The sequence below is a fragment of the Lepisma saccharinum genome, chromosome 12 (genome assembly GCF_977018435.1).
Source record: "Lepisma saccharinum chromosome 12, izLepSacc3.1, whole genome shotgun sequence".
Taxonomy (NCBI): Eukaryota; Metazoa; Arthropoda; class Insecta; order Zygentoma; family Lepismatidae; genus Lepisma; species Lepisma saccharinum.
In genome coordinates this window covers 35,545,344-35,562,563 of record NC_139240.1, presented here as the reverse complement: position 1 = coordinate 35,562,563, position 17,220 = coordinate 35,545,344, and the positions used below count along the sequence as shown (strand labels likewise).

The following is a 17,220-nucleotide window of genomic DNA, read 5'->3' as shown; positions in this document are numbered from 1 at the left end:
TAGCCTAGTGGTGGATTCCACTCTGGTTTCATACTTGGAATATATACTTATCTCAAGAAATTTTAAGTATGAAATGTGTGGGATCATATCACATGTGCCATTATTGTATAATGCAGTGGAACCTCGATTTTATGTTTTTCACGGGACCAAGCTGAAACTTTAAATACGGGAAATATAAAATCCAGGAACATAAAATTGGGGTTCCACTGTATATAATGGGGGGAATGTTTTAGCATAGTTGTCACCCCAGTTGTGTTTTTCAAGAAGTATTGATCTTTCAAGAATAACATTCTCTGCCTTAAATGCATTTGACACAAGTACACAGTTTCTCTTGGCGAAGAAAATGAAAAAAAGTTCTTATGGCAGTTGGTATTGTTGCAGAAAATCTATCCATTTTAGTATTAAAACTCTGCTTATGAGCCATTCATACAGTCTGAAAGACTATAATGTGTATTGCACGAGATATGTTTATCTGGATTTTTTATGGTTTTATGAGTAGTAAAATTTTGTAAAAATATATATTTATATTGTACAGAATAAAAAAACCTTCTGTTGTGGTCTTTTTTTTATTCTTTTCTGTGTATTTATGACAAAGCTTTCCCTAGTATTAGGTGGTATGATAGACTAGATGAAATTTGTGTTTGGATGGTGGCTTTAAGTTGGAATGTGGATTTTTGTTTCCTCGGTGGTCTGTTTTCCCCCCCTACAAGAACATGTAAATATCTACAAATGTTGCTAAACTAGATGGTCAGAAAGGGAGATATGGCCTTTAAGTTCCATATTAATGCAGTTCCTTGTTGTCACTGGTGTAAAGGGTGTTGGTATAACCTCAATCGCAGCACAAATGTTCTGAGGCCACTTTTATTTGCCCCACCCTGTAGTTCATGAAATGTGTCTTTGCTCTGTGTAGAAACATACCAAGTTGTGTGCTACTAAGTCCAAATGTAAATGTGCACACAGATTTGTGAACAATTTGGGAAATATCTACAGTTGTCACCTAAACTTAGCCAAGGAAAGGCATAGCGGTAATGTCACCTTGTAATCATGTGATCTCTGGTTCTACCCATATTTCACTGCATAATTGTAGCAGATTTTGTGCCAAATTTTTCTGCAAAACAGAAATGTGGGACCATTATGTGAAATGTGTATTTTTTTAGAGAATTGTCCTGGTATTACCTGTAATTAAAAATCATTTATTACTAAACTGTCTTTCATGCCAGATTGGTATGCATGGAATACTCGTGAATACAGTTGAACCTCGATTTTTTCAGGGGACCAAGTTGAAAAAAACTTAAAATGCTGGAAAATGTAAAATCGAGGACAATTTTTAACATTTTACTGTGTAGAGACCATCATGATTGAATGCATAATGCAGGAAAATGTAAAATCGGGGATCCACTGTATGTTGAAATTGAATATAATTAAAATAGACATACATAATTTCTTCGTGAAAGTGTAGCATTCTTCTCATTAGGAAAAGTGATTACTTGTTATTAATTTGTGTATTATTGGCAAAAAATTTACTACAGTGTTGCGTAGTAATGTTCTGCGTTGTTATCATTGTTTTCGTTATCTTACATGCCAATGCGAGAATTATGCAATGGAAGGTTATTAACCAATTTTCGGACTGAAAAAACTGCAACAATTATGCGGTGAAATATGGTATACCCAGTGGAAGCACATAGTGGGCTGGATCTCATTTTAAACTCTAGTTGCATTAGCCTATATGTACATAAAGTGTACTTGAAACAATCAACTCTTAACCCAGTCAAGGAAGATCCGTATAGTTGAAGCGCCAAAGCAGCCGTTTACGAGTCCAGTCAGTCTCCTACTTTTCCAGTACCTTGCCATTTGATCTCAGTGCTGGTCAACACCAAAATATTGATGCAATACAAGATATCATATATATGACTGCGGTTGGCTTCATTTCCTTGAACACTTTGGGGAAAACGTGCTAGAATCAAACGGAGGACAGAAATCCATATTCCAAAATATCTGTGACTCGCACAAGTGGTTGGGAATGTTACGGGGTGGTGGTTTAATGTTTTACCCAAAGTACCCCTATCTAGAATTAATACATAATGTACATAATTTCGTTTTGTATCTTTCAGTGACCCTCATGCACTTGCGTCTTTCCTCGGTGGTTTGAGCACAGAATCTGTAAGTGTTCCCCAACCCTTCTCTTGTGTCGGTATTTCTCCTGCATGCATGTAGCTAGTAGTCTTCTTAGAACCTATTGTATTTTGTACAGTAATTATATATACACGAGGGTATTACAATAAGTTAAGGTAACAATCAATTATGTGTACATATTGATCCACGTGTGCTATTCAGGTTGGCATAGGTAGACTGGTGGTTCCTTGTCAAGCCACTGGACAAGTGTGTGTCCCAACTATTGGGCTGCACCGGTACCAGGCCATGGCGTCGATTCTATCAAGTCGTGAGAGTTTCTCCTGAAACAGCATCGTTAAAATCAAATTAATAATATACTAGGGAGAGTCAAAAATTATCTACACTTTTCACCATAACTTTCTTTACACACAGCTCTCGGAGGCTGATAAGTGGTACTCTTGTGGTTACGTGGCCGATGTTTCATATTAATTGCTCCATTTTTCTTTCTTTTGTAACAGAGTAAACATGGCCGTGCTGCTGGTAATGTGCACCAAGGGAAAACAGAAATCAGTGAGCTTATGCTTGTGGACGATTTCACACACAGAACCATAACTAACAGTGGCATGCCCAGAATTTTCAAACGGGAAGGGGTTATGTACATTTTTTTTTAGTAGTCTGTCCTCATTTTTCTTCTTATCCTTCCTTTGATGTTCTTTTTCTTTAAGAATACTATGTCAAAGGTAGGGGTTTTAACCCCAACCACCCCCCCCCTCCCTCAGGTATGCCACTGATGACCAATTTGCAGAGAGCACCCTGTGACCCACCTGTTCGTCAGAATCATCGCTTGAGCTTGTTGAATCTTCACATCATTGGTGGAGCTTGATAGGAATCCTGCTCCCGCTTTGTGCTTCCTGCTTGTCCCTGCTTGTCCGGTCATTTTTAAACCTCTCGATCCACTCATTTATAGTGCTAGTCTTGAACGTATCTCCAGTTCGGCATCTTTGACAGAACCGCAGAGGAAGCAGACCGGAACCCGTATCTGGTTTCGAACCACCACCTGTTGTCACTTTTGCCTGCAGTGTTTACACATCCATTCATTCACTGTGACGTTTTACTCCTAAGGTCTTTATATTGCATAAAAAAAATAGCTAAACACAATAACACAACCTAGCAAAGATAGAGAACCGCAACCTCGCGTTTAGAAATTATAAAAAAACTGAATTAGCAACATCTCATTTAGTCCACGTGGACTTGGCGAGAGCTGTCATTTCTTGGACGCATGCTATTGGTGGGAAAGGTTTCAGGGGACGATTTATTGCACTCCACGTGGACCTGACATGTGATTGTTAGGGGAAAACTGATCTTTCGGAACTTTTTTGAAGTAAAGTGAGGTTGCTTTCGGGATGACAACTATACACTTCTACGCAGGAGAGTACTGTCCACATATTGTACAGAAAGCCTAAGGTGAAATTCAGCCTCTTGACACACCTTCGGAGCAGAGAAACTGGCATTGGTGCACACTGCCAGCAGAGTGGCCATGTTTACTCTGTTACAAAAGAAAGAAAGAATGGACCGATTAATATGAAACCTCCACCACGTAACCACAACAGTACCACCTTTCAGCAAGCGAGCTCTGAAGGCAGTGTGGCCAACCTAAAGAAAGTTATGATGAAAGTCTGGATAATTTTTGACTTCCCTCGTAATTATCAATTTTCCGGTTGGTATTAATTGAAACTTTATGCAACATGCCAATGAAAATCAGCATTTACCAAATTAATTTAATGATGTTGGTATGAAAAAGTACAAGATTTTTTTAGATCCAGTGGTTGGCAACTATTTTAAACCTGATTTTATTTTTGTCAGCAAACCTACACATAATCAAACTGTCAACCTCCATTGTGGAGTTGTTAACACAGCATTCTATGATGCCAGGAGTCTCAGGTTCTAATCCCAGCCTAGGCATGAATGTCCCTTCATCAATTTAATCATATCATCACCCATCCTCATTTTTGTGATAAGCCAAAAGTGGCAGAAAAAGCAATGTAAAATAATCTAACTGAATCAACATATTCAAACCATTAATCTTTATGATCATACCATAATTTATTTATTAATATTAATTAATGTATAAAGTTAAAAATGTAGAAAAGTATTTAAGGATAACATTTGGGATCAGGACACTGACTTTTAAAAAGAGAATTTACTGGCCCACAGTCTCGCAAACGTTGAGAACCACTACACTAGACTACATCTGCTTGGTATATACCAATATCTTTGGTATTTTGCTGTGTAAATTATTATCAAGTGGATGAATGACTTAATGGTGTCCATTACTTGTTGGACATATTCAAAAAATGAAAATCACATATATTACATTAAGAATGATGTATTTCCTAAGTTGCCAGTTTCATTATTCCCACAGTATTTTTTCAAGCCATGTATACTATGTTCCCAGAGTCTGTGGAGCAAGGGAATGCACTCAAGAAGGCTTGATATCTAACCAATACTACATTTTGTCCCCCATATCATGGTTGATCTGGGCCCAGCCATGGTGATACTGTTGCAAAGTTTTTGGAGTTTAACGGGAGTGAAGGCTCTTGATTCCTTTCGAAATAATTACTGCATAGTCATGGCGTATTCCAGTATACAAAGCACCTTCTCATGTTTACTACTGCCTCCTAGCGGCAGACCATGGTAACTATCATCTCATGTGGTTTCTTACAAAATCTTCGAGAATTTGTTGCTCTATCAGTCTCAGAATTACTGCTACATAGTTTATCCCTTTGTTCCAACTAAAGAATGAGCATTGTGCAGCCATGGACTATCCAGGGATGTGTTTCTAAAAACCTGATGGTGTTTCATTGTTTTAATTCATCTTGAATGATCTTTTAATTCTGTCCTTCACTACACATTTGATTTGACCAATATGTTTCCTATTGCATCCACATTTCATAATCTGTATGCGGCTATTTAACAGGGAGTTCAGAAAATATTTTTTATAGTTGCAAATGAGATTTTGTACTTTTATACCAGTTTTCTAGGCTGTCTTTAAACGTTCTTCACAGTTGGTTGGTTTTCGTGAAAACTCCTTTGATAAAGGGCATCCCCACCCATATCTTTCTCTCCCTTATTATTATTTTTTTTCTTTAGTAATTGTAATTCATTGGGAGATGCATACATAAAATTAAAATGAGAGAAAACATTATTTACACTTCAGTTTTATTTGTGTGTGCTGTGCTTTCTCGTGTGGTCCTGCTCTCTGACTGGTAATTTATGTGATTTTATTATTTTGAAGTGAAGGGATGAATGGTGTTTGAGGGGCAGAAGAAAGGTGATTATGGTAGTGGTGTGTTCTGGTTAAAGCAAAACAATAAGTACAAGTTGTAATGTTTTGTTACCTTCTTTTATGTAAATTGCAAAAGAATGTATTGTAAAGAAATAGTATAATGTTTACTAGTGTACATTTTGCTTGTAAGGATTACTCCGATAAGCATAATGTTAAGTTTCTCCCCTCCTTCAACCAGCTCTCCTTCTTCAGGTTGTTGCAGGAAATGGTCTGTGAAAGAGGGTTTTTCCAGAACCTCGGGTTTGGCTGGACACTAAAACTGTTCCTTGTGGTCTTGAGATGATAACAACTTTGTGAGAGCACTTTGTTTTTTTTTGGCCGCACTTAATAACTAAAAACACAAAGACACTTACGTTTGTACCTTCTGTATGGCCTACAGGGAGGGACTTCTTCTTTTTTTTTCTTTCTTCAAAGTACTTTGGGGTTTTCGTATTCTCAACTCAAAGCTGTCATTACTGTCAAATATACATTTGGTGTTAAAAAGAGATTGAAATTAGATAGATAGTAGCAGTATCAGAAATATGATATATCGATGTTGAGAATCAATTGTTTCTTTATGCTTGCTACATTATACTAAAATACAGAGCATGTAACCTGATACTATTTCTTTGGTCTTTATTCCTTCAAAATTACCTCTATTTGGTCTTTATTCCTTCAAAATTACCTCTATTTGGTCTTTATTCCTTCAAAATTACCTCTATTTGGTCTTTATTCCTTCAAAATTACCTCTAACTAATGGCTGGATGAAAGTACCTTTGTAAGCTCATCTGTCATCTTGATAAAGGGAGTCACCTGCTTTTAACGTTTGGAAAAGCTCAATTTCAATCAATCACTCTCATGCAAAATATATTATACCTCTGTCAGCAGTTTCATTTTTGTATCTACTTTCCTTCCCAAAACTTACAGATGGATTGTATAAGTTGTATAAAAAATATGCTTTGGTGATCTGTCACAACATAAGCAATTGTGATATATGAATCTCTGTATGTATATATATATAACTGTACAATTTGGTACACTAGATACAGTACCAGGCCTTTCTGATGGTGCTGTGGGTGCATTTCAGACCCTGCTGTTCTGCATGGAGTGTGTCCTGTTGTTCAATGGTTCTCGGTTACTTGTAAATTTATTTGTCCTGATATCCATAGATTCATGGTGGTGGTGGAAAAAACAGGTTGTTGTAAACTTTAAGGGTTCTCTGTTTGAGACGGACAAACTGGGAGGCCTAGAGGTTGATTCTGTCTAGCAGACAGGAAGCAAAACTAGATGGATTTTTTGTTTTGAGGGAATGTAAATGGTGTGGGCCAGCAATGGGAGGTATATTTATGCACAGACACACACTAAGTTATACATAATACTGTGGTATATTCAGATATCCTATTGTCTGGCAGGAAACTTGCCAGTTTGTTGTGAAATTTCCCAAATTGTCATCAAATTTATATTTATTGACCTTGGTTTCATTTGTTTATTCTGTACAGGCACAGGATTCTGATCATGTTGGATCATCTGTGGACAGCATCGTGGATTCCATAGCACAGAACCTTATTGATGGCCACGGGAATGAGTCTGGGAGTTCCTTGGTTGTGACATCCCAAATTCTGGGAACGACATCATCTCAGTCCGGGCCTTCAGTCACCTTCACCGTTCACCAGCAGCAGACATCTGACGCATCGGCTGCAACGTCCTCGGCGCACTTTGTTATCACACCCACGACGTTCCAGTCCCCCCACGTTCCAGCTAGCATTGTTGGTGGACAGAGTTTTAGCACAACGTACCCCACCATGGCATTAACTCAGGCGCAAACGTCCCCTGCATCGTCACTACAGCATGCACCCTCGCCTGCCACGTCTCCCTTCCCAACGCGATCTCCCGCCCCAGCGCATGCACCACCAACACCATCTCCTAGTCCGGGAGTTCTGTTACGATCTCCTGCCCACCCCCCTTCGGTGCAATCACACGTGTCCCCAAACCCTTCTCCGTATCATCAGCAGTTGCAGTCCCCTTTGCAGCAACAAACCATAATTCACACCAGATCTCCTGCCCCACCGTCCCTTACCCCGGTACCTTCTCCGTCACCTCAGAGAGCTGCACCGTCACCATCCCACAGTGCCTTACAGAACCAGCTGCGTCCTTCTACACCCACATCGGCATCAATACCTGTGATACACCAAGCTTTGTCGGCTGGATTGAGTTTGGCGCCGATCACCACAACGGCAACCATGCCGCAAGTTGTGCAAGCCAGTATGCAACAGTTTCCCATGATGGCAGGGAACTCTGTGATGTCTGGCACTCCCATGCAGCAGATGATACAAGGCAACCAGCTGGTGCAAATCATCCAATCGGCACCGACACCGCAGGCTTCTCCGATCCGCACGCAAGTTTCCATTCCGACGCCTCGTCCGAAACAGCCGCAGCTACTTCCGAAACCGGCACAAACGCTGCAGAACCAGATCCAGACGACACTTGGAAAGCCAATTGTGAGTGGCGCACGGCCTGTGACAATGGGAAACGTCCCAACGCAAGCACCTCAACTAATGATTGGCACGAATCCGACCGTCATCGCTGGACAGCCTGGACAAGGGACTCTTCTCCTAAACCAGATGATTCCAGGTCTCACCCAGAATCCTGTGATACTGCAGCAGCCTGGTGGAGGAGTCCATCTGATCCTGAGACCTCAGACACCTCTCGCGGGACAGCAACAACTTGTAGGTGCCCAGAAGAGTTCCCAGCCGCTCGTGATTTCAGGTGCAACAGCCACTGCTGGACAAGGGCAGGCACCAACAGTCCTCATCCAGCAACCAATAGGTGAGGGTTTGAAATTTTTGCTATGATTTCAAAACAGATTTATCAGAAATTCCTTTTTTTTTTCTTTTTTTTTCAGCCAATATACACATTTGGACAATTAAGTAATGTGACAGTCGTTATCAAATGAAAGGGAAACAAATATTATCTGTTAAGTACTCAAGATACATCCCTTCTGCATCGATACAGCAGTTGCCATGGCTAGCCAGTGATTGAAACGACATGGGCAAGTTTTCATGTATGCCTTGAAGATTTAATATCACAACCTGTTGGATGTACCTGTGTTCAAAGTAGCTAATTTCAGCAGTACTTTTACTTTTGGGAACAGGAAATAATCAAAGGGGGAGATATATTGGAATTAGAGGGGATGATTCAACATACACACTTTTTAGGGCTAGGTATACCTGGACAACCACCATCTACTGGCACCATGCATTATTACTGAGCAGGAACCAACTGTCCGATGTAGAATACTAAGGTCACACAGGGACAGTTCTCTTTCTTATTCCGAGCGCGACAATAGTAACTGCCAATTACAGTTTCACTGTCTGGAACAAATACATGATGAATAATACCCTTGCTGTCATAAACAAAACACATCGTATTTACCTTCCAGTTTTAAAGCTTCATTTTCTTGCCTCTTGGTAAAATTAGCCGACTTCCAATCTGCACTTAATTTTGTCTAGTCAATACTGCAACAATGGAATTCAAGGATTTTTTATTTCTGCGAGCAATTTTCAGTATGTCTTTGATGAAACTTGGGTGTTCACTCCTTTCTCCAAAGGGATTACATGATAACACCCTTGCACCTCCTTCACGACATGGTAGCATAACTCCCAGCATGCCATGAGATATTGCAAGGTTGTAGATTTTTGGACCACACTACTCTATGAACATGTTACGTCACAGAGAAAGTTCATATAAAATTTGTCTACTTAATTTTCAAACAGCATATTAGCACTTTGTGAAGAATTTTCTTTGTTTTTCATAATACAGTGAATTCTCAGCTTTATGTTCTTGGAGATCACACTTTTTTCTGCATTTTATATTTAATTTTTATGGTCCCAATAATACAGAATGTTAGAATTTTTTTTGCCACATTTTATATGTTTAGGATAGTTTCCTGGAGAAGTTACACCCAAGGTTCCACTTAATCAGACAAGAGGGCAAAATTTATAAGCATTACACTTCAAACATGCTGTGTTTTCTCATTAGACATTGACAAGTAATGTTGATTTGCAATTATCTGAGAACAGTAACTTATGCATGTTGTGATAAAAAAAACATGTAGTGGAATGACAAGCAAAATAACGTTTGCAGAATTGCATTACGTGTGCATTGGACTCACATCTGGAAGGGGAGGTGTAGAGTGGAGCAGAGCTGAACGGATGGAGGGGAAGATTCACAAATGCTTCTGGCCAAAGGTTCTTTTGTTTGTGATTGTTCTATAACATGTGTATTTTTAGGCAACCACGACAATGAGGCTTCTGTAGTTATCAGAACTAGCCAGCTAGAAGTTTGCTTTATATTACCTCTTTGATGGTGTAGCAGTAACAACATTGCTTGGTAATCAAGGCATACCCCAAATTCAATACCCCGTGGAGGCACATAGTGATTGGGATCCCACTTTAAACTGTAGGTCTAGTCCTGATTAGCTTATGTGTGCACAATGTCCCATCTCAACGTTTTTCTTCCTTTCGTTTGCTTCGTAGGTTCATTGAAGATTATCGTTTAAGGTGTCAAAGGTGAGGTGATTAGTATTTACCCTGATCATCTTCCTTAACCCATACTTGTGTATTACGATCACAAAATACAGCTACTAATTTTAGAGGCTGATCAATAGATCTTTGATAAGAAGTGTCAAGTGTCATTTTGGAATGATTATGATCTGCATGTGTTTTTTTTAGGTGCAGCAAGTGCAACAATGAACCAAACAACACGGCAAAGTTTGCAACAGCAACAGCAGCAGGTTGTGAGACTCATAACAGCAGGCACGATGCAGCTTCAACAGATCCAAACCCCTTCTGGTCCAACATTCATCGCGGTACCAGCGGGACAGACACTGAACTTTCAGCAGCTCACGCAACTCCGGCCTACCGCGGGCACGGTGGGGAACGGAGGTGTCAGCGTGGCCACCAGTTCGGCCAATCAAATCTCTCTTCCTGCGGTTAGCATGGCCGGAACCGGTTCGTCCGGCATCATCCCCTCTGCTTCCATGATTGCAGGTGGCATTCAGCATACCCTCGGCACAGGCACTCAGACAGTATTACAACAGACGGCCCTTCCTTCTGTGATACAGCATAACCAGGAACCCAGTCTTGGCCACCCACCCAACGCAGTTGTGAGCGAAATGAACACCGCCTCGCTAACGTCCATCGGCGGCCATAACAACTCCAATCCAGTATTCCCACCGGTGAAGAAGAAACCTAAGAAGAAGAAGAAGAAAAAGAAAGATGAGGAGAAACGCGAGGAGACCATCGCAAAGCCGACACTGAACCTGGCGGAGCTGCTCAAACAAACTGGGATTGTTGATGAGGATGATGTCGGAGTGTTTGAGACGCTTGAGGAGAATCAGTCGACATGTGGCACAATATCTGTTTCTCAAGGGGATGTATCGACCAATGCAGGAATGCAACATCAGCAGCACCAACATCATGCCATCCAGCAGACCCAAACGGCAGTAGTCTCACAATCCCAATTGCTCACACATTTACAAAACCCTATTTCCTCTCAGGTAAGTCTATTTAAAAATGTCTATTTTACTCTGTTTTACAACTGTAAAGAATGAAAGTGAAATGTACATACAGGGTGCTGCAGCATTTATAGCATAACTTTAAGTCGCATCTCCATGCACAACAGCCCTCTAATTGCCAAGGCCAGTCAGAGCTGTGGCTTTTTTTCATTGGGTGACATGTGGTCAGCGCATGAAGTCCCATTGCCACTCTTTTCTGGCTTTCGAGACCATTGTAGCTCCCCAATTTTCGTCACTGTACTGGGTCTACGCTAAAATTTTAGGGGCTCCAAGTGGGAATCGAACCTGGAACCACTCGCACCAAAGGTGAGAGTGCTAACCATTTGGCTACGTGGAGCCCCACAATTATATATGGAGAAGAGTATTTTTATTGAATAACTCTAGTACCTAATTGTATAGAAAGGAATTCCATGTATTTCTTAATGTTTGAATTTGACCCCTGGCAAATGAATACCTCGGAACCAGTTTTAAAGAAATTAAACTATAACAAATGACTTGGAAGAACAATGCATACCAGTTATGATCCAAATAACTTGCATAATTCACGGTTTATTGTCATTCGATATATTCGACTAAAAGCAGCCTTGTGAATGGTAACAATGGGACTGCCAAGAAGGCGGGTGTCAATTTTTCTCACCGGGCTACCAATTGTGAGTAGTTAGGGGGGGGGGGGGAGGGAAGGGTGCCGATTGTGTATTTTCGTGTGGGTACTGAGAGGATGCCCTGACAGTGAATCACTGTAACCAGTATTCACAAGCTAAAAATGTTCTTCAAAATAATGCATAGCACATTGTTCTTTTTAAGGTTGTCATTTTTCTGGATTTGCTCAAGTATACATCCAGGTATCAAGTTGTTGATTAAAAATTAAGGTGCGTGTGATAATGCCAGAGGCTAAAGTTATCGTTCATGTTGTAACTTTTTCTTTTGCAGCCTTCACCGCAATCCCAGCCGCATGTCCGGCTCTCGCTAGGTGAGGATGGGCGTGTTCTTTTACAAAGGGAGGCACAAATATCATCCAGCGGTAACCTGATATCTTTAGCAACTCAGGTGAGTTATTATTATTAATCAATAAAATGTACTCATAACATATAATGTACTGATGTGATGTAAAATAATATATCTTGAAATTTATAAAGGTTAAGCAGGCTACCCACTCACCAGAAGTTAAATTAGGATTCTGTATGAATTTTCTTCTCTCGCGTGGTGTCAAAGATTATTCTAAATACCTGAAACTAAACACTCTGTGGATCTTTGTCATAGTTATGTAACATCCGCATGGATAAGATTTATAAAAGAGCTCTTATTATTATTGAGAAGTAATATTTTACTACCAGCCACCCTTCTTGTCTTATGTTTTATGGTACTATTGAAAATAGAAGAGTAGAAATAAGGATGCCTCTTGTTGAAGCATACACAATGTTATAGTTAAAATAGGATCCTAAATTATATGTAAAGTTATACTTGGTGAAGTTTAAGGTTTCTTGGAAATAAATTACATAAAAAAAAATAGGGGAAAAATTGTTTACACCATAAGATATTTTTGGAAATTCTTGGAATATTCTGGAATATGCATTAGCAATTTTTGTTCTTAAGCTTATAAAATCAATAACAAGATGAGATAGTTTTATGGAAATATCAGGTCTGTAAAATTATTATAAAATTACTGTAGAATCTATATTTTGTGTTATGGGATATGACATTATCAGAAATGTGTTATAAATTTTTTTCCAATAGGATTTCTCACATTGGAAGTTCAGAGGACAGGCCCTGAAAGACATATAATTGAGGGTCTATTGTAAATTTCTAGCAATGAGCTTTGTCTAGTTGCTGAACGTACACTTTGCTCCTATATGCACTAATATAGTTGAAAAGTACTTACAAATCACACAGGAGCAGCCTCATCACTTTTGTTCGAAGTAGCTCGGGTTTTCTTGGCTTATAAACCATGGTTACCTCCACGTTCACAATGCACTTAAAATTCGCATGTGAAAACCCAAACAGCCATATGCCGGCTGCTCTTTTGTTTAAAGAATGAGAAATTGGAACCCGTTCGATGTCTTCCTCGGTGACTTAATAAGGAAATCTGTAAGGACAAAGCAGAGTCTTGCTTTCCAACCCACATCCAGGCCTCTGGCAGGAGGTGGTGCAATAAAGTGAAATGTGCATGCCTGTCAAGGAGCCAAAAAGTGCACGTAAAAGCAAGCTTTTTCTCTTGGGGAGGGAGGATGGGAACGAGTGAGTGAATCAGCTCCTGGTTTTTATGCCTGAATTTCAGTGCATGTGGGATCACACCTTTCAATCTCCAGCTCATATTTAGAGGCACGAGTTTCTTTTATGAATCAATGAGAGAAGGAAGTCTATGCTTGCTATGTTTATTATTATTATTATTATTATTATTATTATTATTATTTAGTTGAATGAAACCTTTTTTTCTGAGGATGTAGCAAGGTTTTACTACTTGAGAAGAGAGAACAACTTTCCGTAACAATCAAAAGAGAGAAGCAATCCAAAAATTAGTATTTCAACTCTTAAAACTTAATTAACGTTTAAAGTTTAGTTGTTTCTTCATAGGAACCTGAACTTAAAAAATCATAATTGCAAAGATCTTGAGTGTTTATTTACATGATAACTAGATTATTTTATATTTTGGGAAATGCTGTCACAACGGGATCTGTTTCATTTGAAACACTGATGACGTCAACAAGGCCTAGTTTCTCCCAGCATAGATTTCTCGCTGGCAGAACCAACTCCACACAGGTGAAACAGCGACAGTAAAAAATCAAGCAAAGGCAGGGCTGACTCAATAGCTCAGCGCAATGGCACAGTTTGCCAAGGACCTGGGTTCGAGCCCTGGTCGAGCCTGCATTTTCACTAAAATTTCTCCATAAAATTTGTGGAATTGTTACATGTGGGGAAATGTAAGATGATGTCTAATTTTTGTTGTTTTTCTTTTTTCCAGTCACCATCTCCTCAGCCTTCCACAACATCTGTGTTGTTGCAGACGCTCCAGCAGGGACCATTGATCCATTCGCTGGCATCTGCAGCTCCGGCAACCCACACATCACAGTCCATCACAACAGGCCAGTCACACTTGCCTCACATCATCTCTTCTGCTGCTCGCAGTTCGCCTTCACCTTCGGCTGCTTCCCAGGCAGCGTCGCACATCGTGCTGTCACAGTTGCTTAGATCGGGACCCCATCTCATTCACGGACCAACGCCGTCGACAGGTGAAGCTGCCGCTCAGACTCATCCGATCATTCCCACGCATCTCAGCATTGGATCTCAGTTCAACGCCGGTCCGCCTGCGTTATCGCAGATGTGCCAGCCGCAAGGTGGCCTGATTCTAAACAGCAGTACAAGCACGCCAACGTCGTTTCAGACGGTTGTGAACCAGGCTCAGCAGACAGGAATTCACGGTCTGAAGGTCGGAAACTCTGCAATACTCCAGCAGCAGCCGTTGCATCATCATCAGCATCAGCCGACGATGGTTGACAGCAGTAGCTCCACCACACCTCCATCGCCTCATTTAACTCTATCTCACATTCCAACTAGCATGGCACGGACCGATGTTTCAAATGCATCTCTTATCCACACTTTGCATTCAAATACCGCTACGAATTTAGGAACAGGTTTGTCTGTTTCTGGTGCCCCGTCTTCGCTGTCTGGAACTGGAGTGACTCCGATGCTCTCTGCGTCGGGACCCGTAACGTACACCACGAATTCAGTGCTCATAACCCCGTGTGCTCAAGTGTCTCAAGCAGTGTCTTCCCCCCCAAGTGCAGTGGTCGCGACATCGTCCTTGCTGCAGTGTTTGCAGCACGGTGGGATATACCAAGTTCCTCCCCTTCACACCCAAGGTGGAGGAAACATTACGAAAGTGATTCCGGGACTGACCGGCGACACCAGTGGGGATAGTGATAACGTGCAACAAGCAAAAACTAGTGTAATCACAGCAAACTCGCAAGTGCAAGCACAACAGTCTGTTCTCTTGCAACAGCTGAACGCAGCTGTACCGAGACGGAACTCCGTCGAGGCCAGTTCGACCTCAGTGTCATCCACAGTACCTTTGATTCCGCAGCCAGTTCAAAGTTTGAGCTGCGTTAGCCAAACTACCCAAACGAACGTATCCAACCTTGTATCAAGGTTACCAGTCACAACAGCAGAAGAGACATCTGTCCGTCCGACATCGGTTGCACCTGGTTTTCAAAATACGTTTCTCGAGAGCATAGTGCAAAGCCAAATTCCTGATTTGAACAAGGCAAAGTACAAGATTCCTCAGCCCTCAAAGAAAAAGAAAAAGAAGCCCGATCGCGAAAGGCCTAAACTTCCAGTGATCGTCCAATCGCAGATCGGTGGAATGAGCCCGACGCTTCAAAGGACCGACATTGTGAAGCCAGTCATACCAGAGCACCTTAAGGGCATTACAACGTGCAATCAAGCTTCTCCTAGTGAAATCATCTCAAACTCCAATGTCTCGTCGGTCACGACACAAACATTTCACAATAGCAGTTCGGTTCCTGTATCCTTACCCTCGTGTACACCACCGTTGATTCAACATAACAACAATATACACAGTGGAACGCAGACGCACCAGCTAGCTCTAAGCATGGAAAATATACTGCCTAGTCATACTGGGTCGCAAACGACCTCCATCCAGCCTAATCTAGACACTTCAACGCCTCATCTCGTCCCCATTGTGACGACAGTGGGTTGTTCGGTTGCGACGCCATCCGTGATGAACTCTAGCGTGGCAACGACAACCATGTCTCAAGTGATGTCTCCCCCAGGCACCATTTGTAGTGATTCGACAGGGCAACAGACACACTCGCAGAACCGAACTCATAGCAATATGGTGCTTAGTACGCAAGGAACCGCCGGAGTTGTTCAAAGGGTGCAAACGATCCAGCTCACTCCACAGAAACAACAGGTAAGATTGTTATGATAGCTTTGAAATGTTCTGTATCAGTCTATGTATTCATATATCTCTTTATGTTTTAATTAACAGACGACTTGGTGGTTGAACATGTTACATGGTAGACCTTAAATCTTGCTACAGAAGGTACCAGTTCGTCTCTGGGCATGTGTGTTCTTTGCGAGTGCTCCTTCATTAATTTCATCTTGTCAACTCATCATCATCATCTTGATTGGCCAAAAGTGCCAGAAGCCAGCCTCTGTGATGGAGTGGTTAGCACACAGCATGCTACAACAGGTGTCCTGGGGTCAAATCCCAGCATTGGCATAGGTGTTTTTTTGTGAGTGAATTTCATCATATCATGATGAAGGGACACTCGCATGCCCGAGCCCCGATTCAAACCTGGGATCCCTGGTGTCATAGCATGCTGTATTAACTTCAAAGTTAGTATTCACAGTAGCAACCGGAATATTTTACTTGATCATTTCTTGACCTATCAATTTACCACACTTAGCCATTATTTTTTACATTCATGGACCTGCTGACTTCAGGCACTCATAAAGTTCCTTGTGTTGATAACATTGCATCATTAGCAACATCAACAAAAGTTACAATGCATTCCATATTGTCACAAAAAATTTTGACATTGTAATGTGTAACTTAATCTGTGCAATCAATCCACTTGCTCAGGTGTGAAAATTTGGATGAAAATGACCACCATAAGAACAAGGTAGATAAGAAGACGTAAGTGAGTTACTAAATTATTTCCGCGAAATTTGTAAATGTTCTATTACTTTCGGTGGCCTCTGCCACCATCCACTTGGAACTCGATGTTTCACTGTTGGGTTGACTTCCAGTTCCTGTTTACTCCTCGTTTACTGCTAGGAGCACTGGTGTAGCCAGTTCGTCTGCTGCGCATGATAGCTTTGAGTTGTTGCAAAGGCGGAAGCCAAACATGATGTGCCTGACCAAGCAAAAATAATTTAGTAGCTCACTTATGTCTTATTATTATTAACTGTGTTTTTTATTCCCCCCTAACATGAACATGAAGGTAGTTGAAGTGAAGTATGTCAAGGTAACATGGAACATTACTGTTGCTATCAAATGGCAGCTCTTTAGAATTTTAATAATCCACATTTTTATTTTCATAAATGTGCCTTTATGAATCTTGCAAAATGCAAATAATTACATATATACTAGGGATGGGACCGATTAATCGGAACTCTTATCAGTATTGGCCGATATAGGCATATTGGTGTTTCCAGTTTATCGGTAAAATTACAGATTATCTTACCG

At 40.9% G+C, this 17,220-nt stretch overlaps 1 protein-coding gene across 7 annotated transcripts in view; it reads left to right on the top strand.

Annotated features, from left to right (window-relative positions):
* Positions 1–17,220, top strand: part of LOC145995972 (uncharacterized) — a 90,699-nt gene that overhangs the window by 49,071 nt on the left and 24,408 nt on the right. For 6 of the 7 annotated variants that reach the window (XM_083132067.1, XM_083132069.1, XM_083132070.1 and 3 more), the window contains 5 exons: positions 2,112–2,160; positions 6,937–8,263; positions 10,168–10,994; positions 11,943–12,059; positions 13,972–15,939. In XM_083132067.1, coding sequence (XP_082988193.1) covers positions 2,112–2,160; positions 6,937–8,263; positions 10,168–10,994; positions 11,943–12,059; positions 13,972–15,939 — 4,288 coding nt within the window. The remainder of the gene's footprint in view (positions 1–2,111; positions 2,161–6,936; positions 8,264–10,167; positions 10,995–11,942; positions 12,060–13,971; positions 15,940–17,220) is intronic. The other variant, XM_083132071.1, reaches the window with a different exon arrangement.